Source organism: Eleutherodactylus coqui, chromosome 10 (assembly GCF_035609145.1).
Source record: "Eleutherodactylus coqui strain aEleCoq1 chromosome 10, aEleCoq1.hap1, whole genome shotgun sequence".
Taxonomy (NCBI): Eukaryota; Metazoa; Chordata; class Amphibia; order Anura; family Eleutherodactylidae; genus Eleutherodactylus; species Eleutherodactylus coqui.
In genome coordinates, this window is record NC_089846.1 from 13,814,647 (window position 1) to 13,839,496 (window position 24,850).

At 53.3% G+C, this 24,850-nt stretch overlaps 1 protein-coding gene across 7 annotated transcripts in view; it reads right to left on the reverse strand.

Moving 5' to 3' along the window:
* The window catches only part of DAB2IP (DAB2 interacting protein), a 270,280-nt gene that overhangs the window by 25,103 nt on the left and 220,327 nt on the right, over positions 1-24,850 (reverse strand). For 6 of the 7 annotated variants that reach the window (XM_066580283.1, XM_066580284.1, XM_066580281.1 and 3 more), the window contains 6 exons: positions 18,021-18,165; positions 17,404-17,548; positions 13,711-13,947; positions 11,677-11,875; positions 11,097-11,275; positions 5,942-6,818 (listed from right to left, as the gene is read on the reverse strand). In XM_066580283.1, the coding sequence (XP_066436380.1) occupies positions 5,942-6,818; positions 11,097-11,275; positions 11,677-11,875; positions 13,711-13,947; positions 17,404-17,548; positions 18,021-18,165 (1,782 nt within the window). The remainder of the gene's footprint in view (positions 1-5,941; positions 6,819-11,096; positions 11,276-11,676; positions 11,876-13,710; positions 13,948-17,403; positions 17,549-18,020; positions 18,166-24,850) is intronic. The other variant, XM_066580282.1, reaches the window with a different exon arrangement.

Below are 24,850 nucleotides of genomic sequence, written 5' to 3' on the forward strand. Positions count from 1 at the left end.
ATTTCAGTTTTTATTCCGTTTTTTTGTTCCAAAAAACAGAACAAAGAGGCAGAATGATACCGGAGCGCCCCGGCGCAGGCGTGAACGCACCCTTAGGCTGGTTCCCAGGGGGCGCAATTGCTGCAGAATGTCAGTGCAGACTTTCCGCCCGGGACTTTAATCCCGGAATTAGCCAGTAAAAAGTGGACGAGACTTGCAAAAATCTTGTCCACACGTTGCAGCCGATCAATCGCGGCCAAGCCGTGCGGAATCCAATGACGCGGCATGTCAATTCTTTCCCCGTTGGCCTCTCTCCTCTCTATGGGCAGGCAGCAAACAAACTCCAAAACCTGCGGTAAACGGCTGTAGGCTTTGAAGCTGCATTTCTCCCGCAGAAATCTCGCGGTATTTCCACGCGGTCATTCTGCGAGATTTCTGCGGGATTTCAGGCCCGTGTGACCCCGCCTTAGGGATTTTGTTAACTGAACAAATAAGATCTAAACTACAAGATTTCCACTTTTATTTTTTTTGCCAACACATTGAAATCAAAGGGGGAAAAAAACCCAATCCGTTTATTTCCATTTCTCTTCTCCAAAACTGGAACGGAGAGACATAAAGCGGCAGATGGGCCGGGCCCTCCGCCCTTTACTTGGCTTACCCCCTCAGGGTCACGTACTGTATGGGCGGCCAGAACGACTCAACAATCGCGTGCCGCTGATCTCCCATTTTAATTCCTGTTCTGGAAGCTCATGTGAAGGTGAGAAGCGGGTACATAATGGTCGGAACACGATGGCGCCCGCATGCCTGGAGCGTGAAGCACCCACATACAGATGACAAAACACTGTGGCAGAAGAGTCCTCAGCTGGGCGGAGGTTACCGGGGTCCACGGACAGAACACCCCCAAAGTACAACCCCAACCGCAAAAAAGTTGGATGCTGCGCCAAATGTAAATAAATAAGAATGCGCTGATTGGTAAATCCCATCTAACCGTATGATATTCACAACAGAACACAAAGCATATCAGAGGGAAGAAGGGGACGTGCTTTACATTTCCTTTAGGCCTCATGTCCACAGGTGGGTTGGAGCCCGCAGCGGAATCTGACACTGCCTGCGGCCGAGGACCCTGCTTACCCGCGCAGGTCTCTCTTTTTCTGTACTGCGGATGTGCGCGCAGTACAGGTTTTTTTTTTCAAACTCCTGCTTCCCGTCGGAATCCGCGGTTCGACCGCAATGTAAATTGCGGACGGGCCACAGATCAGACGGCTTCCATTGACTTCAATAGAGGTTGTGTGAGTGGCTGTCTCATTGGTGTCCCCCAAAGGTGTAATTGGCTCCCTCATTTGGCAGCCTGCATGTTGAGGTGGTGCACACGTCTGCCCTCCTGTGTCAGTAGGTATATGGCCGTTTTCAATGATTGTTTTTATATTTTCCTTTCTGTGATATATTTATATTAGTGTAGTGTCTCACAAAAAGCGAGGAGCCTTGACGATTGGCTTGTGAGCTTAAAATCCATCGAATACCTCGCATTTATTACGTATTATTTACATGCAGTGCGGCTTTTAAACGCCGGGGGAGCCCAGGGTGGCGGTACCAATGTGGTTCACTTTTTGATGTGCAGGGCAGCCCGCCGAACTATTATGGCATCATTAATAGGCTGCTAGTCTGCATGTTGGACTACATGTATCAGAAGGTCTGGCACTTTGTATCTACTGTGCAGGAGTATACACCGAGCAGCCACCCCCCCTCTATATAGGAGGCTGTGTGAGTGGCTGTCTCATCAGTGTCCCTCACAGGTGTAATTGGCTCCCTCATTTGACATTTGGCTGCCTGCATACTGAGCTGTCTGCCCTCCATTAACTAGCATTTGTGGATTACACGGCGGACGGTGTTCACAGATGATTCCTGGGCCCAGGCAGTATTACAGATTCTTGCCGGCTTTTAATGTAGCGCCCCCTGAGGGCCATAGATCTCTGGCATCCAATGTTGACCGTCTCCCTTTTGCATATGAATTTCTCCAGATTTTCTATATCTTCTGATATTATGGTAGATGGTGGGATCTCTCTGCAATCGTACGCTGAGGCACATTTTTCTGTAATTGTTCAATTTTCACAGGTAATTCCTCATACTGGTGACCTCTGAGCATCTTTGCTCCTGAGAGACTCGGCCTCTCTAACATGTTTTTTTATACACTGTCATGTGACTTACTAATGAAAAACTGCAGAAGGGACGATTTCCCACTACCACTTTTCCAGCTTTTGGTTACCCCCGTCCCAACTATTTTGAGATGTGTTGCTGCCATCAATTTCTAAATGAATTAAAAAAAAAAAAAGAAAGACCGAACAATGCGCCCCCCCTCCCCCATATATTCTGTCGTGAATAAAATATGCTTAGAGGAGATTTCCAAATCATTGCACTCTTTTTTTTCTTTACATTTATTAATATTTTACAAAACATCCCAACTTTTTTGGAATCCGGTTTCTCTAGCCCCGAGGATTTCCACCGAGCCGCTCCTTGTACTCTGACATATCTGTGCTATATGTGGCCATAACAGCGGCTGCAGAACGAGTCGGCCACAGCTTTCCACAGAGATAAGTATTAGCCTGGCGACAACCCTATAGGGGCTGTAATGATAGCCATACTGGTGGTCAGCGGGAGGAGGGAGTTCCTGACAGTCACGCTGCAGTGTAAGTATTGCTTCAGTGACAGCCGGCAGCACCGCCACCGCTGACAGGTGACATTATTATAGGAACCAGGGCTTTGCAGCAGAGGCTTCTGGTTTGCTCTGGCAGACGCTGCGGTGGTGCAGCCTCACGCTGCGGTGGTGCAGCCTCACGCTGCAGTACAAGTCAAGAGAACAGTAATGAAATGCAGGGATGCATCCTCAGGTCCAGCGCACCCACAGAGCCGGGTGCCGGCCGTGTCACTGACTCAGTGATAGAAGTGATGCATCAACAGGTAGCTGTGTGTAGGGTTGTTTTTCTGCATTAGGAAAACATGAAAGAGGCAGCTTTAAAACGGAAAACAGCGCCACACTTGTCTCCAGGCTGCATGCAGTACTGCAGGTCGACCCTAGTCATGTTAATGGAACTCAGCTGCAATGCTAGATAAAAACGGAGATGCGACGGTGTTTCTGAAAGAAAGCCACCATGTTTTTCTAACTCCGGATATTCCCGTTAACCCTTTCACTGCCAGGAGTTTGGGACATTTTGCACCAAGGAAACATTTTTACAGTTTAGATAGAATACAAATGAAACCTAACCCCCCCCCCCCCTTCCCCCCCAAAAATCAAACTAAAGTCCCACTTCTACCCAGATATTTTCTGGCACATCGTTCGGACGCCTCTCAGCACTTTATACATACAAGCACACGTTTTTTAATAAAAATGCTGAAAATTTGGCATTAGTGGCTAAAAATGTGAGATGTCTTGAGGTTTATTTCACGTGGACCCTGGATCGGAGTGAAACAAGCATCCCCGTGTGTAGTCAGGGAGGCTGTAATGGGGCCACGTGTTGTCCGTGGAGTCACCTGGCCCTAAAGTATGTCCGCGTGCGCCTAGCCACAGGCCGATGTGTACAGAGTCCTACATGGCGGTACGGCCGGGGGCTACACGCACATCTCATCGGAAAATTACCACGAGCGCAAAAGGCAAAAATAACAGCCTATAAAATACAGGAATTGAAAAGTAAGTCCTCAACCCTAAAGACGTCCAGAAAGCAGATCGCCTGCTGATTGATGCGGACAGCCGGCTTCACCTCCATGCAACTTTGTAACTTTTATTTTTTTTTTAAATGCATTAAAACATACACTTCCACCTAAAACTCTCGTACAAGCAGAGGAACGATGTGAAAATAACAGATGGCGGTGCGCGGAGTTCAAATGTACAACAATCATCTACATCAGCAGGCTGAAAAATTCAGAAAAGCGTTGACAACACTTCGCCATCGGCCACAAATGTAATAGAAATCGGAGATGCACAAACGGCTACTGCGCTACCAAAATGGACATTTTATTGAGCGTGCGCGCCACGGGGTATAAAAGTACAACTTCATTTATATACACAGCAACCTTCAGGCAACTTTGTATCAAAAAGTGATTATAAGCAAAAATTGCATGAAATTTCAGATTTGCAACTAGAATGCATATCCAGTGGATACCGGATACAAGCAAGATGTATTCTGCAAAAACGGTAAGATGTGGAGTTCGTATCTACTACCAATGTTTATGTCCACAGGGGAGCGTTGAAGGAAAGTGAAGACCGCAGGACTGCGCCAACCACATTTTGCGTGCCAATTAAATTGCGGATCATCCAGGCGTCCAGCTTCATCCATTATATGTAATGCTGGACGACGCTTCCAGGCCGGGGGGAAACGGCTGCCTTTTTTGCTCCCTTAGTATGGCTACAACTTGGCTAGTGAAAACAATGGGAAACCCTCCGCAATCCTCCGGCGCGGCTGTCAGTCGCGCCGCAGCGCCTGTACTTCCATGAAGCGATGCAAGGTGTTTTTAACACAAAAATACCTCCCATCCGCGGGAAAGTTGCAAGTTGGCGAGCGCGATATAGTACTTGTGAAATAACCTAACTCTACCCTGACAAGCCACAGGGAGGCGATACGGCAGCAGTGAAGCAGCGGTATTACTGTCGGCGTGCGTCCACATATGTGGATTTGGAACTTTAGCAGACTTAACTCGCTCACTGGAAGGGGTGAAAGCTAGAACGTAAGGATTTAAATATGCAAATACATGAATATTTAATGCCTGAGAGCTAAACTGTCACAGCGGATACTGGCAGGGATATCACACAACTGCAAGAAGCCGCGCAGAAGCGAAGCACACGGAGGGAGGGAGCCTGTAGGGTCGCCGGGGGTCAGTAAGACTAACAACAAATATATATCCGTTTAGCCCCCGTGCACTAAAAATTCATGTATTTGCATATTTAAATCTAGAAGGTCAATTTCAAACTTTCGAGGAACTCGCGCAAGATTTGACAGGGCCCGTGCCCCCCGGAGAGGGGGCGCTAATAAGAGGCCGGAAAGGCAAATGATGCAGTCATTATATTACTGGGGAGACACAACTCCAGCGGACACTGCAATCCCCAGCAGGTCAGATCTGCTGGGGGTTGTAGTACTCTCTGGGCGATGAGGGGTGTTCTATAGAAATCTTACACACAACTGCTGGCCCCCGATCCCCGCCGACAACTGCCCAGCGGGGTTCAGCAAGCGGCCCCCAGTATTGGGATACGATGTAGCTGAGCGCACAACTCCCATCCATTACCTTCTATGAAAGGTTTCTTCTGTCAGCTGACACTTTTCTCATCAACGACCTTGAAATCAATTCGCATGAGCAGACAAACGAGCGGCGGCGGCGGCGAGGAGGACGCCCTCCAATCACCTCTACAGCCATCATTCCTATTATTACAGACTGCAATACAAGACAACGCCGAGGACATCCATTACGGCCCCGAAGAGGAGGACGCGGGGCTTGAAGAGCATTACGGGGGGGCCTAAACTTGTTGGTAATACACCTCTTATTCTATCTGCCATGGTGATGCAGCCCGCAGTGTAAAGAATGGTGTGAGCGGAGGATGCTGGGAGCAGGCGACCAACTAGCAGACTGTGATACATGCATAGGAGTCATCCTCATGGACAAGCACTGCTGGGAGTTTTAGTGCGGCGCCGCTCTACAGCGTTCAACTCACAGGACCAAACAATGAAGGAATCCCATTATTACTGTATTACGAGAGAAGACCCCGAACACAAAGGAGATCCAGCCAGCGACTCCACGGTGTGTAGCAGAGCTGAGTTAGTCCTGCAACAAGTCATGATAACTCAGGACTGTGGGTAACATGACGGAGCACAAGCAGCTCTGCTACATCTCAGAACCAGACATTATAGAAGGCGACGTCTCCCGGACCCCCACAGGTCCCGTGTTCAGCCCCCCGCCAGTAATAATGTAAAACACCCACCTGTTTGTGCACCGTCCTCTGCTTCATCTCGGGGCTGTCGCCTTTGGAGGACGACGACTGCTGCCTCATGCGGGCTCCGCTGCCAGGCCAGTCCGGGGAGGAGGACATCATGCTGCCACTCGATGGCCGTGGGTAGGGCGCTGTGTTCAGCAACGTTGGCGGCGTCCTTCCCCTCGTCATCGGTGGTGGCGGAGGTGGTGGTGGTTGGTCTATTCTCCTCTGAGGACCCGAGCTGTTTTGCCGTGGCATGGTGGGCTGACCAGTCTTTTCCGTCATGGAGAGCTGCCTCCTGGACATGTCCCCCGAGCGCCGGCTGAAGTCCTCGCTGTTGCCCATGTTAATAAAACCGTGTTTGGTGGCGGCCAAGTCCTCGCTGTTACTGTGAGAACTCAGCGAGCTGTGACATTCGGAACCAGAGTCTCCCAAACCCCGCGGTGAAACAGGCAAACCTGCTGCCATCTGGTACACGGGGTTCTGGAATGATAAAGGGGCCAGGAGCTGGGGTCTGCCCAGTGTGGCGTCCGCATTGGGTGTGGTCGGCGTCTGTCCCGTCCTCCTGGCCGTGGTCATAGTCATTATATTACCCTGCGGCGTTCGTGCCGTCCATATCGCTTGTAACTGGCTGAACGATGTCTGGCTGTCGTTTAGAGAGTCCCCGATGACAGGGGTGTTTGTGCCAATGTCCAAAACCCGATTGTCCTGCAGGTCAACCATGGACAAGCTCTTGCTGCCATTAGTTATCTGCACGTCCGGCTCGTTGGCCTCCGAGTAACTGGAGCTTCGTGCCGGCGAAGGCTGAACCCCGGCAGACCTTGTGACAAAAAATAAGTCCTTGTTTTCAGGAGTTGGAGATGGTAACCGTGTGAAATCTATCAGACTAGGGGGGAAATAGATAAACAGAGGGAGACGAGCTGTAAATGGCGCCCTGCACTTGTCAGTCATCACATCCCATACACATCCCATTATAACAACTCATCCCCACTTGTAGCACAGGTCACCGACTAATGCCGCTTGGTGCTAGCGGTGGGTTGGGAACCAATGCACTTCACCTGTGACGCCATAACCCGCCCATCGGGAGGACCCTCTTCATCCAGGAGCTGCCACCGCTACCGGCCTGCAGCGGTCACCACTTCAGAGCAGGCAATTCCGACTATTCATTACCTGGGGTGTGAGGCTGAAGTTCTGGGCCGTCAGACATCCGAAGGACCCCAAGGAATCATCAGAAGTCATACGGTGGGTCCCATAGCACGTCAGAGCCTGAGGCTGCACTACTCAGAGCGTGTGACGATAACCCGTCGGTCGGCTACAGTCTGGTCACCGGCGGACTCCTAGCTGCCACTATACCACCCGGCGACGCTGACTTGGATCCACACAAAGTCTCCCGGGTCACCGCTGCGGCCGGTAGAAGTTAGGGGGGGGGGGGGGTGGGGGGTGCATGTCGTTATCACTACCTTGCAACCTTGGGGTTCCACACCTTTCATGTTCCCTAGGGGGATATAGATATATATATATTCATATTCGCCGACGTCATGATCTGCGTCGCTGATGGTGGCTCTCGTGTCTACTAGGGGACGTTCACCGCGAGGCTGTCCGGGCTGCAGGGCATGGAGACGCCGCTCTGATGCCGTAAGCATAAGGGACAATGTGACCCGATGATGCCGAGATCCCCCCGCCGCGCTCCTTGTCTGCTCCGTTCAGCCGCCGTGCAGATTTAATAGACTTTTAAGCAGTTGTACCACACGCTGAGCAGAATTAGGGACAGAAGCGGTAATTAGAGAGACATCCCTTCCGCCTCGTTCTTCCCCAGTTTCTACTAATTAAATTGTTAGATACAATGTAGCCGGCGTGTAACGCTCCCACTTTATCCTTCTTTTGATCAGTATAATTACATTTTATTAGTGAAGAGGAGAAGTTTCCCAGCGGAGGTGCGAACGCCATCAACCACCGGGGGCTCCTCTACGGCTGTGCCGATCAGCTGATTATTGGGGGGCAAGTATCTAACCCTGCACAGAGGGCTCCGCTGCTGATTACTGGAGGGGCACGTGTCTGCGCATAGAAGTCTCAGTTGGTGATTACCGGGGGGCACATGACCGCTCTGCACTCAGGTCTCAGCTGATTATTGGGGGGCACATGACTGCTCTGCACACAGGTCTCAGCTGATGATTATTGGGGGGCCCATGACTGCTCTGCACACAGGTCTCAGCTGATGATTATTGGGGGGCACATGACCGCTCTGCACACAGGTCTCAGCTGATGATTATTGGAGGGCACATGACCGCTCTGCACACAGGTCTGAGCTGATGATTATTGGGGGGCACATGACCGCTCTGCACTCAGGTCTGAGCTGATGATTATTGGGGGGCACATGACTGCTCTGCACACAGGTCTGAGCTGATGATTATTGGGGGGCACATGACCGCTCTGCACACAGGTCTCGGCTGATGATTATTGGGGGGCACATGACCGCTCTGCACTCAGGTCTGAGCTGATGATTATTGGGGGGCACATGACTGCTCTGCACACAGGTCTGAGCTGATGATTATTGGGGGGCACATGACCGCTCTGCACACAGGTCTCGGCTGATGATTATTGGGGGGCACATGACCGCTCTGCACACAGGTGTCAGCTGATGATTATTGGGGGGCACATGGCTGCTCTGCACACAGGTCTCAGCTGATGATTATTGGGGGGCACATGACCGCTCAGCACTCAGGTCTCAGCTGATGATTATTGGGGGCACATGACTGCTCTGCACACAGGTCTCGGCTGATGATTATTGGGGGGCACATGACTGCTCTGCACACAGGTCTCGGCTGATGGTTATTGGGGGGCACATGACCGCTCTGCACACAGGTCTCAGCTGATGATTATTAGGGGGCACATGACTACTCTGCACACAGGTCTCAGCTGATAATTATTGGGGGGCACATGACCGCTCTGCACACAGGTCTGAGCTGATGATTATTGGGGGGCACATGACCGCTCTGCACTCAGGTCTGAGCTGATGATTATTGGGGGGCACATGACTGCTCTGCACACAGGTCTCGGCTGATGATTATTGGGGGGCACATGACTGCTCTGCACACACGTCTGAGCTGATGATTATTGGGGGGCACATGACCGCTCTGCACACAGGTCTGTGCTGATTATTGGGGGGCACATGACTGCTCTGCACACAGGTCTGAGCTGATGATTATTGAGGGGCACATGACCGCTCTGCACACAGGTCTCGGCTGATGATTATTGGGGGGCACACGACCGCTCTGCACACAGGTCTCGGCTGATGATTATTGGGGGGCACACGACCGCTCTGCATACAGGTCTCAGCTGATGATTATTGGGGGGCACACATGACCGCTCTGCACACAGGTCTCAGCTGATGATTATTAGGGCGCACATGACTGCTCTGCACACAGGTCTGAGCTGATGATTATTGGGGGGCACATGACCGCTCTGCACACAGGTCTCAGCTGATGATTATTGGGGGCCCCATGACCGCTCTGCACACAGGTCTCGGCTGATGATTATTGGGGGGCACATGACCGCTCTGCACACAGGTCTCGGCTGATGATTATTGGGGGGCACATGACCGCTCTGCACACAGGTCTCGGCTGATTATTGGGGGGCACATGACTGCTCTGCACGCAGGTCTCAGCTGATGATTATTGGGGGGCACATGACTGCTCTGCACACAGGTCTCGGCTGATGATTATTGGGGGGGGCACATGACTGCTTTGCACACAGGTCTCAGCTGATTATTGGGGGGCACATGATTGCTCTGCATACAGGTCTGAGCTGATGATTATTGGGGGGCACATGACTGCTCTGCACACAGGTCTGAGCTGATGATTATTGGGGGGCACATGACTGCTCTGCACACAGGTCTCAGCTGATGATTATTGGGGGGCACATGACCGCTCTGCACACAGGTCTGAGCTGATGATTATTGGGGGGCACATGACTGCTCTGCACACAGGTCTGAGCTGATGATTATTGGGGGGCACATGATTGCTCTGCACACAGGTCTCGGCTGATGATTATTGGGGGGGGGGGCACATGACCGCTCTGCACACAGGTCTCAGCTGATTATTGGGGGGCACATGATTGCTCTGCACACAGGTCTGAGCTGATGATTATTGGGGGGCACATGACGGCTCTGCACACAGGTCTGAGCTGATTATTGGGGGCACATGACGGCTCTGCACTCAGGTCTCAGCTGATTATTGGGGGGCACATGACTGCTCTGCACACAGGTCTGAGCTGATGATTATTGGGGGGCACATGACCGCTCTGCACACAGGTCTCAGCTGATTATTGGGGGGCACATGATTGCTCTGCACACAGGTCTGAGCTGATGATTATTGGGGGGCACATGACGGCTCTGCACACAGGTCTGAGCTGATTATTGGGGGCACATGACGGCTCTGCACACAGGTCTGAGCTGATGATTATTGGGGGGCACATGACTGCTCTGCACACAGGTCTGAGCTGATGATTATTGGGGGGCACATGACTGCTCTGCACACAGGTCTCGGCTGATGATTATTGGGGGGCACATGACTGCTCTGCACACAGGTCTGAGCTGATGATTATTGGGGGGCACATGACCGCTCTGCACACAGGTCTCGGCTGATGATTATTGGGGGGGGCACATGACCGCACTGCACACAGGTCTCGGCTGATTATTGGGGGGGGGGCACATGACCGCTCTGCACACAGGTCTCGGCTGATGATTATTGGGGGGCACATGACCGCTTTGCAGTCAGGTCTCAGCTGATTATTGGGGGGCACATGACCGCTCTGCACACAGGTTTCAGCTGATTATTATTGGGGGGCACATGACCGCTCTGCACTCAGGTCTGAGCTGATGATTATTGGGGGCACATGACTGCTCTGCACACAGGTCTGAGCTGATGATTATTGGGGGGCACATGACCGCTCTGCACACAGGTCTGAGCTGATGATTATTGGGGGGCACATGGCTGCTCTGCACACAGGTCTCAGCTGATGATTATTGGGGGGCACATGACCACTCTGCACTCAGGTCTCAGCTGATGATTATTGGGGGGCACATGGCCGCTCTGCACTCAGGTCTGAGCTGATGATTATTGGGGGGCACATGGTTGCTCTGCACTCAGGTCTCAGCTGCTCTTACCCAGATAAGTCGTTCTCGATTACCATCTTTTGGAGGCCGACGGAGATGTTGTTGCTTGTGTTCGGCGTAGTGGCTGAGTGATCGCTTGTGACTGATCCCGGCGCGCTGGACGGATTGCTGAGTGCTGTGTTCACGTCCCGCAGGATTCGAGGCAGGGGTCCCAGTTTAGCTACTGTGGCCTGTGGGGACAGAACAGAGATGTGATGGATAAGGTTAGTACAGTATATAAGTACAATGCCCCCTCCCCTGCAGACAGTGGAAGCGGACGAGACGTCCCCGCAGCCCGCATCCTATTTATCCACTAATGGCAATGATAGAAACGTGCTTCGCCTCCACCGTCTGCTTAGTCAGTTCGCTGCTGGTTGCATGCATTGGGCTGTTTTCTATTCATGTCTAATGGGAGTTCTTGTATTTTGGCCCCGAAGACCTCAAAATGGTGCCTAGAAACCACAGCAAGTGGACCGAACGATCCCAGACAGAAGAATCTCCATAGACCATGTGCAGGACATTGCTCTCACCACCAGAGGGCACCCTACGCACTATATTACAGATGGTTGTCGTCAGTCATTATGTTCTCTACCTGATCCATGGAGATCACCTCCCACAACAGGGAATGCAGCATGGACAGCTCCCGGCCCAGGTCGATGTAGCCTTCAAATCCCGCCGTGTTGGAGATGGTTTCTGGATTGGAGATCTCCAGGAGGAATCGCTGCATGTTGGTCCATTCGTGCTCCAAGAACTGATTCATGAAGGACATGTACTCCTCCTTACTGCCGAACCTGCAGGGACACAAGACACCCTGCGATTACACTGCAGCTCCTGTTACTGCAGCCACTTACCTCCTCATCAGGGCATCGTTGGCGGCCAGTCGACATCTTCCAGGGTCCAAAGTGCCGACACTGATGTGAAACCGCAGGTGGGAATCATCAGGAACAGCACTCTCACAAGAATCCTTAAAGATGTGGACCCCATGGCCGAGGAGCTAACTAGAGACTTCGTATGTCCTTCTGTGTGCACAACCCCAGGGGCCCGGGCTACATATACTGGCCAGAAGGTGTATAGTGCTGGCATTGCCGACCTGGGCACAATCACTCATATATATAGTGACCACAATGTATATAGCGCTGCCACCTGTGAGCGTCCCCCCTACATATAGTGATCACACGGTGCATAGCGCTATCACCTGTGAGCGTCCCCCCTACATATAGTGATCACACGGTGCATAGCGCTGCCACCTGTGACCGTCCCCCCTACATATAGTGACCACACGGTGCATAGCGCTGTCACCTGTGACCGTCCCCCCCTACATATAGTGACCACACGGTGCATAGCGCTGTCACCTGTGACCGTCCCCCCCTACATATAGTGACCACACGGTGTATAGCGCTGTCACCTGTGACCGTCCCCCTTACATATAGTGACCACACGGTGTATAGCGCTGTCACCTGTGACCGTCCCCCCTACATATAGTGACCACACGGTGTATAGCGCTGTCACTTGTGACCGTCCCCCCTACATATAGTGACCACATGGTGTATAGAGCTGTCACCTGTGACAGTCTCCCATACATATAGTGACCACACGGCGTATAGCGCTGTCACCTGTGACCGTCCCCCCTACATATAGTGACCACATGGTGTATAGAGCTGTCACCTGTGACAGTCTCCCATACATATAGTGACCACACGGTGTATAGCGCTGTCACCTGTGACCGTCCCCCTTACATATAGTGACCACACGGCGTATAGCGCTGTCACCTGTGACCGTCCCCCCTACATATAGTGACCACATGGTGTATAGAGCTGTCACCTGTGACAGTCTCCCATACATATAGTGACCACACGGTGTATAGCGCTGTCACCTGTGACCGTCCCCCCTACATATAGTGACCACACAGTGTATAGCGCTGTCACCTATGACCGTCCCCCCTACATATAGTGACCACACAGTGTATAGCGCTGTCACCTATGACCATCCTCCCTACATATAGTGACCACACTGTGTATAGCGCTGTCACCTGTGACCGTCCCCCTTACATATAGTGACCACACTGTGTATAGCGCTGTCACCTGTGACCGTCCCCCCCTACATATAGTGACCACACGGTGTATAGTGCTGTCACCTGTGACCGTCCCCCCTACATATAGTGACCACATGGTGTATAGTGCTGTCACCTGTGACCGTCCCCCTTACATATAGTGACCACACGATGTATAGCGCTGTCACCTGTGACCGTCCCCCTTACATATAGTGACCACACGGTGTATAGCGCTGTCACCTGTGACCGTCCCCGTCCCTCCTACGTGTTTCTTCTGTAGTCTGCTTCCTGTAAACGTCGATCCTTGTCGCCCCGCTGACCGCACTCGCTGTGAAGTCGCCCGCTTCATCGTTTTATCTCCTATGCAGACACGAGGGTCTATTCTGTCTCTGAGGCTTTCAATTAGCTTTTGCTCCGGCGTGCGGTTTGCTTCTATAAATTGATATAGAGAAGTGTAATCGACACGGTGACTGCGCGGAATTAAAAGTCAATATCAGCGAGGAGCATCGATCTCTCCGCACTAATTGTCAGCGAGGCGGCGGAACAGAAGAACTCCCCTCCCCCTCCATCACTTACTTTGCAAAGTTGGCAAGGTTCTGCGTGACTTTGGCAATCAAGGTTAAAGTGCGAGCGGTGCGGTCGTCGGGATACTCCTGAAGAAGGTTGAACAATGAGGGAGACATGATAGCGGGGCAGAGGAAGCGCAGGAACAGGGAGGCGCTGATGAGCCGCTCGCTGATGTCCGGCCGCCCTCGGCTGTTACACTCCTGCCTCCACGATGCAAAGACCTCCTTCAGTTCTCGGGGGAAAACGCTGCAAACACAAGAATAAGGAGCAAAATGAGACTTATTGCTAAGCCCCGCCCACAACGCAATCAGCAATGGCCGACAGAATATAAATCCCTCAGCATTTCAGATATACTCCAGTATACTGCCCGGGACCGGAGGATACGGCGCCTGGCGAGAGCAGCTCTGCCCGGGACGGGAGGATACGGCGCCTGGCGACAGCAGCTCTGCCCGGGACGGGAGGATACGGCGCCTGGCGACAGCAGCTCTGCCCGGGACGGCAGGATACGGCGCCTGGCGACAGCAGCTCTGCCCGGGACGGCAGGATACGGCGCCTGGCGACAGCAGCTCTGCCCGGGACGGCAGGATACGGCGCCTGGCGACAGCAGCTCTGCCCGGGACGGCAGGATACGGCGCCTGGCGACAGCAGCTCTGCCCGGGACGGCAGGATACGGCGCCTGGCGACAGCAGCTCTGCCCGGGACGGGAGGATACGGCGCCTGGCGACAGCAGCTCTGCCCGGGACGGGAGGATACGGCGCCTGGCGACAGCAGCTCTGCCCGGGACGGCAGGATACGGCGCCTGGCGACAGCAGCTCTGCCCGGGACGGGAGGATACGGCGCCTGGCGACAGCAGCTCTGCCCGGGACGGGAGGATACGGCGCCTGGCGACAGCAGCTCTGCCCGGGACGGGAGGATACGGCGCCTGGCGACAGCAGCTCTGCCCGGGACGGGAGGATACGGCGCCTGGCGACAGCAGCTCTGCCCGGGACGGGAGGATACGGCGCCTGGCGACAGCAGCTCTGCCCGGGAGGATACGGCGCCTGGCGACAGCAGCTCTGCCCGGGAGGATACGGCGCCTGGCGACAGCAGCTCTGCCCGGGACGGGAGGATACGGCGCCTGGCGAGAGCAGCTCTGCCCGGGACAGGAGGATACGGCGCCTGGCGAGAGCAGCTCTGCCCTCTTCGTAAGTAATGTGACAGAGAAGTTCTTGCTTGCCATGCGATCATTAACTTCCTTGCAGCTCGCACCTCACCTCTTGTCTACAACCAATGGATCTTCTTGAAACTGGTGCTTCAGCCATTTTGTTTCCATGGTAACTGCTACTGATATTATATCATATGCGCTGCGTTCAGGAGGGCGCAGGATCTATCCGAGGCTATAAATGGTATTCCTCAGTGCATCCCCTAAATGTCTCAAGTACTGAGGGGTCCTCGGTGGTTTCCCCACACGTCCGTAGTACTGGAGGGTCCTCCTCGGTGGCTCCCCCACACGTCCGTAGTACTGAGGGGTCTTCGGTGGTTCCCCCACACGTCCGTAGTACTGGAGGGTCCTCCTCGGTGGCTCCCCCACACGTCCGTAGTACTGAGGGGTCTTCGGTGGTTCCCCCACACGTCCGTAGTACTGGAGGGTCCTCCTCGGTGGTTCCTCCACACGTCCGCAGTACTGGAGCGTCCTCGTTAGTTCCTCCACAAATCTGCAGTACTGAAGGGTTCCTCCACACGTCCCTAGTACTAAGGGTTCCTCTGTAGTTCCTCCCCACTTCCCTAGTACTGGGGGCCCTCCGTGGTTCCTCCACACGTCCGCAGTACTGGGGGCCCTCCGTGGTTCCTCCACACGTCCGCAGTACTGGGGGCCCTCCGTGGTTCCTCCACACGTCCGCAGTACTGGGGGCCCTCCGTGGTTCCTCCACACGTCCGCAGTACTGGGGGTCTTCCGTGGTTCCTCCACACGTCCGCAGTACTGGGGGTCGTCCGTGGTTCCTCCACACGTCCGCAGTACTGGGGGTCGTCCGTGGTTCCTCCACACGTCCGCAGTACTGGGGGTCGTCCGTGGTTCCTCCACACGTCCGCAGTACTGGGGGTCGTCCGTGGTTCCTCCACACGTCCGCAGTACTGGGGGTCGTCCGTGGTTCCTCCACACGTCCGCAGTACTGGGGGCCCTCCGTGGTTCCTCCACACGTCCGCAGTACTGGGGGCCCTCCGTGGTTCCTCCACACGTCCGCAGTACTGGGGGTCTTCCGTGGTTCCTCCACACGTCCGCAGTACTGGGGGTCTTCCGTGGTTCCTCCACACGTCCGCAGTACTGGGGGTCTTCCGTGGTTCCTCCACACGTCCGCAGTACTGGGGGTCTTCCGTGGTTCCTCCACACGTCCGCAGTACTGGGGGTCTTCCGTGGTTCCTCCACACGTCCGCAGTACTGGGGGTCTTCCGTGGTTCCTCCACACGTCCGCAGTACTGGGGGTCCTCCGTGGTTCCTCCACACGTCCGCAGTACTGGGGGTCCTCCGTGGTTCCTCCACACGTCCGCAGTACTGGGGGTCCTCCGTGGTTCCTCCCCACTTCCCTAGTACTGGGGGTCCTCGGTAGTTCCTCCCCACTTCCCTAGTACTGGGGATCCTCGGTGGTTCCTCCACATGGCAGGGTTTGGGACATTGCAGGGGGTGGCTGTGGTTTTAGTGTCGCCTCCAGCCATCACAGCAACAGATGAACCGCCATCAGGATGTCATTGTCACGCGGCTCTACAATAGAGGAGGCCTGAATTTACATTTTATCTCACATTTCCTGAATGTGAGTCAGTGATAATTAATAATCCGCTGAGGACATGACAAACCCCGAATAGGATGTGAAACATCTCCTACAGGAAAGATCCGGAACCAGAGATAAAGCAGAGAGGAGCCGCGGTGCCATGGCCGACTACAGCGGGAAAGGGCACAGGACCCAAAAAACGTACATACAACCTAAGGAGATACAGATGTAGCAGAGCTGAAGTCACACAACCACACTACCTGTACACTGCAGCAATACTACGGGGTTCAGTAAATCCTGTTAGTTCCACCACTTATGTTACTCCATTGACATCCAGAGCTGCGCAATTCTCTTAAATCCCATCTTAATGTGCTCACAGACCACTATCAGCCGTAGGTGAACACTCATCTCCATACCCGCAGCTATCTCCCAAACTCCCCAATACATGGGACCTACTGGTTGCCATTTCCTCGACTCCCCCTATACGAGCGCTCGCTCTACGGACCCCCTCATATTCATGTATGCTGATTCTGTTAAAAGACATTTCTCCCGACTCCCCCCAGGCACGAGCGCTCGTTCATCAGACAGCTAGTTCTCCCGCAATCAGCACGTTCAGATGGGGAACTTTGTACTTCAGTCACATTCAGAGCTGCGCTCATAATTCTGCTGTTACATGACGCCTTAGGCTATGTTCACACGGGACGGATACGCTGCAGGATCTCAGCGGGGCACTTGGTGGGCACAATTAGGCAACGGATATTCTCACCTCCGTATAGAACCTCGGTTTGTGCACTGAAAATTCTGCAGGGTCTTCGTCCGGTGTGAGCATAGCCTTATACTCCAGTCACGTACGAAGCTGCAGACGCAATTACGAACGTCGCCTGCGGAGCTTCGTGTAATTGTTTTGCTGTCCCACAATGAGTGCAGCCCCCCAGCGCACACCGCAGACCCCACTAACCAGTAGGAGTTGATGATTTTGCAGAAGGCCAGCTCGCAGCACATTTTGAGGTTCCCTTGGTGCTCGGGGAGGTCAGACGCTGAACACTTGTTGGGGTCCACCTCACAGTTCTCGTCCGATTCGTACAGAGCCTTGATGAACTCACCTGCGGGGGGGAACATAACACGGATCAGAGGCGGAGGATGACCCCCGAAGGCGGCACGAAAATCACTCAACAAGCCAAGAGCAGCGCCCGCTGCAATGCCGGTGGATTGCTCATGTGTCACTGAGAGGCGTCATGTTTATTACCGGAAGCACGATGACCGATAATGAGCGGTGTGACCGGGGTCGGCTTAGTACATAATAAGGTTCGATTGATAACCGTACCCCACCGTTGGCTACAAAGGGGCGCTATACGCTACAGCTCTAGGGAAAAAGTGAATTTACGGATCAGAGGGCGACATTCAGAAAAGCAATAGAAGAACATAAGAAATGCGGTGTGAGAATAACGGCCCTTGGGGACAACTCCGCATGGCGTATGATGAACACCGCACGTAAAGCTCTACTTGGTGACAGAATGCAGTATATGAAGTCCTCCGCACTCGGGTACAATTACATAAAAGCACTCAAAAAATTACCTAGAGCGTCCTGCAGATACTTCTGTCCCACCAACTTCAAGTACTCCTCGATGGCCTTGGTGGCCAGAGTGTTCTCCCGAAATATGAGATGTTCATTATCTCCACATCGATCCACTTCAGACATCATCAAGTCCGTGAGGAAATCCTAAAGAGAAGAGACATTCATCGATGAGGAAGCATCACAACCCCAGCCACATCCATGCTGACCTCCGGATTTTCCTGTGCATCCATACCAAGCTCTCTCCATCATCAATGCCAACCTTCGACCTCTCCTAATCCTCAACGCCAACTTACAACCTCTCCTACACAACTTCTACCTCTCCTAATCCTCCATGCCAACCTCCAACCTCTCCTAATCCTCAACGCCAACCTCCGACTTCCCCTACGCCAACCTCCGACCTCTCCAATCCTCAACACCAACCTCCGACTTCTCCAATCCTCAACGCCAACCTCCGACCTCTCCAATCCTCAACGCCAACCTCCGACCTCTCCTACGCCAACCTCCGACCTCTCCAATCCTCAACACCAACCTCCGACTTCTCCAATCCTCAACGACAACCTCCGACTTCTCCTACGCCAACCTCCGACCTCTCCAATCCTCAACACCAACCTCCGACTTCTCCAATCCTCAACGACAACCTCCGACTTCTCCTACGCCAACCTCCGACCTCTCCCAAGCCAACGCCAACCTCCGACCTCTCCTAATCTTCAACGCCAACCTCCGACTTCTCCTAATCCTCAGCGCTAACCTTCGACTTCTCCTACGCCAACCTCCGACCTCTCCCAAGCCAACGCCAACCTCCGACCTCTCCTAATCTTCAACGCCAACCTCCGACTTCTCCTAATCCTCAGCGCTAACCTTCGACTTCTCCTACGCCAACCTCCGACCTCTCCAATCCTCAACGCCAACCTCCTACTTCTCCTACGCTAACCTCCGACCTCTCCTAGAGAACTTCTACCTCTCCTAATCCTCAATGCCAACCTTCGACCTCTCCTAATCCTCAACTCCAACCTCTGACTTCTCCTACACCAACCTCTGACTTCATCTACGCCAACCTCTGACCTCTCCAATCCTCAACGCCAACCGCCGACCTCTCCTAAGCCAGCGCCGACCTCTCCTAAGCCAACGCCGACCTCTCCTAAGCCAACGCCGACCTCTCCTAAGCCAACGCCGACCTCTCCTAAGCCAACGCCGACCTCTGCTCTACATTCTTACCAATCTTTCATTATTATTAATGCCAAACTCTGACCTTCCTAATCCTCAATACCAACTTCCAACCTCTCACCAAATCCATACCAACCACTCCTTATCATCAATGCCAGACTTTGACCTTTCTTAATCATTGCCAACCTCCGACCTCTCTTCTGCATCCACACCAACCCCCCCTTATCAATGCCAAACGCCGACCTCTGCTATCAACGTGAACGTCCAACCTCTGGACTGTATCAATATCAATACCAACCTCTCTGTCATCAATGTCAACCTCCATCCTCTGCTCTACATCTATACAAACTCTCCTAATCATCAATATCTTTTTCCCCATCTGTCTGTCTCCAATATGTCCACATCAATCTACGACTTCTTCTCTGCATCAGCACCAACCTTTCATCACTTCTCCACATTCGTCTGCCCTCAAACCTCTCCAATACATCAATGCCAACCTCTGACCTCTCCACCGAATCAACACCAATCGTCCTAATCATCAACACCAATCTGCGACCTCTCCTCCACAACTACACCAATTTCCCCTCTAACATCCATGCCGACCTCTGACTTTTCCTAAGCATCCCCACTGACCTTTCCTCTGAAACTACATCAATGTTGACCTTTCCTAATCCTCAATGAACATTGATCCCTGCACTCCGTATTCCCCATAAGGATCCCGTGTAGACTTCTTGTAGCCACGATACTGTATATTATAGAGGAAATCCACAGATCAATCAGTAACTATTATATACAATTAGGATCCAATTTCATATTCCTCCACAATCAACCAGTCCTCACCTAAATATCTATAACGACCTCTCTTCCAGAACCTCACTGACCTCTCCTAATCATCCAGCAGTCACCAACATTACCTCCATAGCCAACTTGTCCTCACTTAATCAGTCATAACGACCTCCAGAGCCACAATGTATTCTTCTAATTATCTACACCAAACTGATCTTCCCTCTACATCCACACCTACCGCTGCTAATCATCCACACCGACCTCTTCTGATCATCAAGGAAAAATGATCGCAGCTCTCAGTAATGCAGATAAAGTCCCCGTAGAGGACCGGGCGCCGCCAGATATTATAGGGGAATCCACAGCATTATTTTTACAAATCAAGTAATATCTTTATTACAACTACACCGACCCCTCCTAATAATCATCCACACCGACCCCTCCTAATAATCATCCACACCGACCCCTCCTAATAATCATCCACACCGACCCCTCCTAATAATCATCCACACCGACCCCTCCTAATAATCATCCACACCGACCCCTCCTAATAATCATCCACACCGACCCCTCCTAATCATCCACACCGACCCCTCCTAATAATCATCCACACTGACCACTCCTAATCATCCACACCGACCAATCTTGGAGGTATATACTTTTCCAGTGATGTCATTTATGGTATATAAACCACATACACCTTAGAATAAATTAGAAGTCATCTGATACCGCACAGGCTGGTGTGATTTGTATTTCTCCTGGGTCCAGACTTCTGCACAAGATTTGGGATCATCTTCTCTTTGATAAACACATAGATTCTCCTTACACACAGGACAGTAGAGCTGCGGCCCCTCTTATACCTTCTGACCCCCCATGACAGTAGAGCTGCGGCCCCTCTTATACCTTCTGACCCCCTATGACAGTAGAGCTGCGGCCCCTCTTATACCTTCTGACCCCCCATGGTATACACAGGACAGTAGAGCTGCGGCCCCTCCTATACCTGCTGACCCCCCATGGTATACACAGGACAGTAGAGCTGCGGCCCCTCCTATACCTGCTGACCCCCCATGGTATACACAGGACAGTAGAGCTGCGGCCCCTCCTATACACGCTGACCCTTCATAGTATACACAGGACAGTAGAGCTGCGGCCCCCCTTATACCTGCTGACCCTCCATGGTATACACAGGACAGTAGAGCTGCGGCCCCTCTTATACCCGCTGACCCTCCATGGTATACACAGGACAGTAGAGCTGCGGCCCCTCCTATACCTGCTGACCCCCCATGGTATACACAGGACAGTAGAGCTGCGGCCCCTCCTATACACGCTGACCCTTCATAGTATACACAGGACAGTAGAGCTGCGGCCCCCCTTATACCTGCTGACCCTCCATGGTATACACAGGACAGTAGAGCTGCGGCCCCTCCTATACCCGCGGACCCTTCATGGTATACACAGGACATTAGAGCTGCGGCCCCTCTTATACCCGCTGACCCTCCATGGTATACACAGGACAGTAGAGCTGCGGCCCCTCCTATACCCGTGAACCCCTCATGGTATACAAAGGACAGTAGAGCTGCGGCCCCTCTTATACCCGCTGACCCTACATGGTATACACAGGACAGTAGAGCTGCGGCCCCTCTTATACCCGCTGACCCTCCATGGTATACACAGGACAGTAGAGCTGCGGCCCCTCCTATACCCGCTGACCCCCCATGGTATACACAGGACAGTAGAGCTGCGGCCCCTCCTATACCTGCTGACCCCCATGGTATACACAGGGCAGTAGAGCTGCGGCCCCTCCTATATCCGCTGACCCCCCATGGTATACACAAGACAGTAGAGCTGCGGCCCCTCCTATACCCGCTGACCCCCCATGGTATACACAGGACAGTAGAGCTGCGGCCCCTCCTATACCTGCTGACCCCCATGGTATACACAGGACAGTAGAGCTGCGGCCACCTTTATACCCGCTGACCCCTCATGGTATACACAGGACAGTAGAGCTGCGGCCCCTCCTATACCCGCTGACCCTCCATGGTATACACAGGACAGTAGAGCTGCGGCCCCTCCTATACCTGCTGACCCTCCATGGTATACACAGGACAGGAGAGCTGCGGCCCCTCCTATACACACTGACCCCCCATGGTATACACAGGACAGTAGAGCTGCGGCCCCTCCTATACCTGCTGGCCCTCCATGGTATACACAGGACAGTAGAGCTGCGGCCCCTCCTATACACACTGACCCCCCCATGGTATACACAGGACAGTAGAGCTGCGGCCCCTCCTATACCTGCTGACCCTCCATGGTATACACAGGACAGTAGAGCTGCGGCCCCTCCTATACACACTGACCCCCCATGGTATACACAGGACAGTAGAGCTGCGGCCCCTCCTATACCTGCTGGCCCTCCATGGTATACACAGGACAGTAGAGCTGCGGCCCCTCTTATACCTGCTGACCCTCCATGGTATACACAGGACAGGAGAGCTGCGGCCCCTCCTATACCTGCTGACCCTCCATGGTATACACAGGACAGTAGAGCTGCAGCCCCTCTTATACCCGCTGACCCCCCATGGTATACACAGGACAGTAGAGCTGCGGCCCCCTTATACCCGCTGACCCCCCATGGTATACACAGGACAGTAGAGCTGCGGCCCCTCCTACACCCGCGGACCCCTCATGGTACACACAGGACAGTAGAGCTGCGGCCCCTCTTATACCCGCTGACCCCCCCATGGTATACACAGGACAGGAGAGCTGCGGCCCCTCCTATACCTGCTGACCCTCCATGGTATACACAGGACAGTAGAGCTGCAGCCCCTCTTATACCCGCTGACCCCCCATGGTATACACAGGACAGTAGAGCTGCGGCCCCCTTATACCCGCTGACCCCCCATGGTATACACAGGACAGTAGAGCTGCGGCCCCTCCTACACCCGCGGACCCCCCCATGGTATACACAGGACAGTAGAGCTGCGGCCCCTCTTATACCCGCTGACCCCCCATGGTATACACAGGACAGTAGAGCTGCGGCCCCTCTTATACCCGCTGACCCCCCATGGTATACACAGGACAGTAGAGCTGCGGCCCCCTTATACCCGCTGACCCCTAATGGTATACACAGGACAATACAGCTTCGGCTGTATACTCTTGGTGGTGACATCACATCTGACTCTTCCCTCCCCGAAGGTTCCATAAACCTCCTCATACAATGTGTTTCCTGTTTACTATCCCGACCCGCGAACACGAAGCTTCCAGCTGCTGCTGGCGGTGATGGAGCTTCCCAGGAGCGAGGATGACGAGGATCGCGCCGAGTCTCTACAGGCCGGGTGGTTTCCTGCCTGAAGACATGCAGCAGATGAGTAATTAATGAGTAATGTTCACTAGGAGCGCTGCAGACGAGGTACCGAGTGCAGCTCATGTAGAGACCCCAATATTTATACAATGAGCTGTCAGGACAAGCGGAACAAGAAAGAAATGTCATGGATGCAGTCTATTCACTTACCAGAGGGCGGAGGTGCCATCACTGAGAATACAGCCTATCCATGCACTATAGAGCGGAGGTGCCATCACTGAGGATGCAGCCTATCCATGCACTATAGAGCAGCGTTGCCATCACTGAGGATGCAGTCTATCCATGCACTAGAGAGGAGCGGTGCCATCACTGAGGATGAAGCCTATCCATGCACTAGAGAGCAGCGGTGCCATCACTGAGAATACAGCCTATCCATTCACTAGAGAGCAGCAGCGCCATCACTGAGGATGCAGCCTATCCATGCACTAGTGAGCGGCGGTGCCATCACTGAGGATGCGGCCTATCCATGCACTAGAGAGGAGCAGTGCCATCACTGAGAATACAGCCTATCCATGCACTAGAGAGCAGCGGTGACATCACTGAGAATACAGCCTATACATCCACTAGAGAGCAGCGGTGCCATCACTGAGAATACAGCCTATCCATGCACTAGAGAGGAGCGGTGCCATTACTGAGAATACAGCCTATCCATGCACTAGAGAGCAGCGGTGCCATCACTGAGGATGCAGCCTATCCATGCACTAGAGAGCAGCGGTGCCATCACTGAGAATACAGCCTATCCATCCACTAGAGAGGAGCGGTGCCATCACTGAGAATACAGCCTATCCATGCACTAGAGAGGAGGGGTGCCATCACTGAGAATACAGCCTATCCATCCACTAGAGAGGAGCGGTGCCATCACTGAGAATGCAGCCTATCCATCCACTAGAGAGGAGCGGTGCCATCACTGAGGATGCAGCCTATCCATGCACTAGAGAGGAGCGGTGCCATCACTGAGAATACAGCCTATCCATGCACTAGAGAGCAGCGGTGACCTAGTGAAGCCTGGGTTGCCTACAACCCCACCTGGCATTACTGGGTGGCATAAGACCCATCATACCCATTTGTTACGCCCTGAAGATAAGCGGCGGCAGTAACTATTTCTGGGTTGTGCAGGAGTGTTTTTCTGCCAGGATTTATTCTCCGTCTTGCGGCGGACGGCAGATAACCGCCGCTGCTCTCTGATGAATGGCTGCTTCTAACAAACTTATCATGTTATCTTGTTGGACATCTTGTAGATCTCCTCGGCGCTCGTCCTCTTCTCTGGGTTACTCAGCCTTACACATAAGATGACAGCTTTAATTTCACCGCCCGTGACCTCGCCGTCACCGCCGGCTCACCGCTGTCACTTTCTAAATAAACCAATTACTACAGAAACGCAAACGTTTCCAGCCTATCTGTGCCAGAACGTTCCGGTCTGCGGAAGAGATCGGAGTCCGGATCTCAAAGGCGGCAAAGTCTTCTGGGAGTAAAGTTTCCTCGCGTCTCAACTTCAGGTAACACAAATGTTGTGTCTGCGAC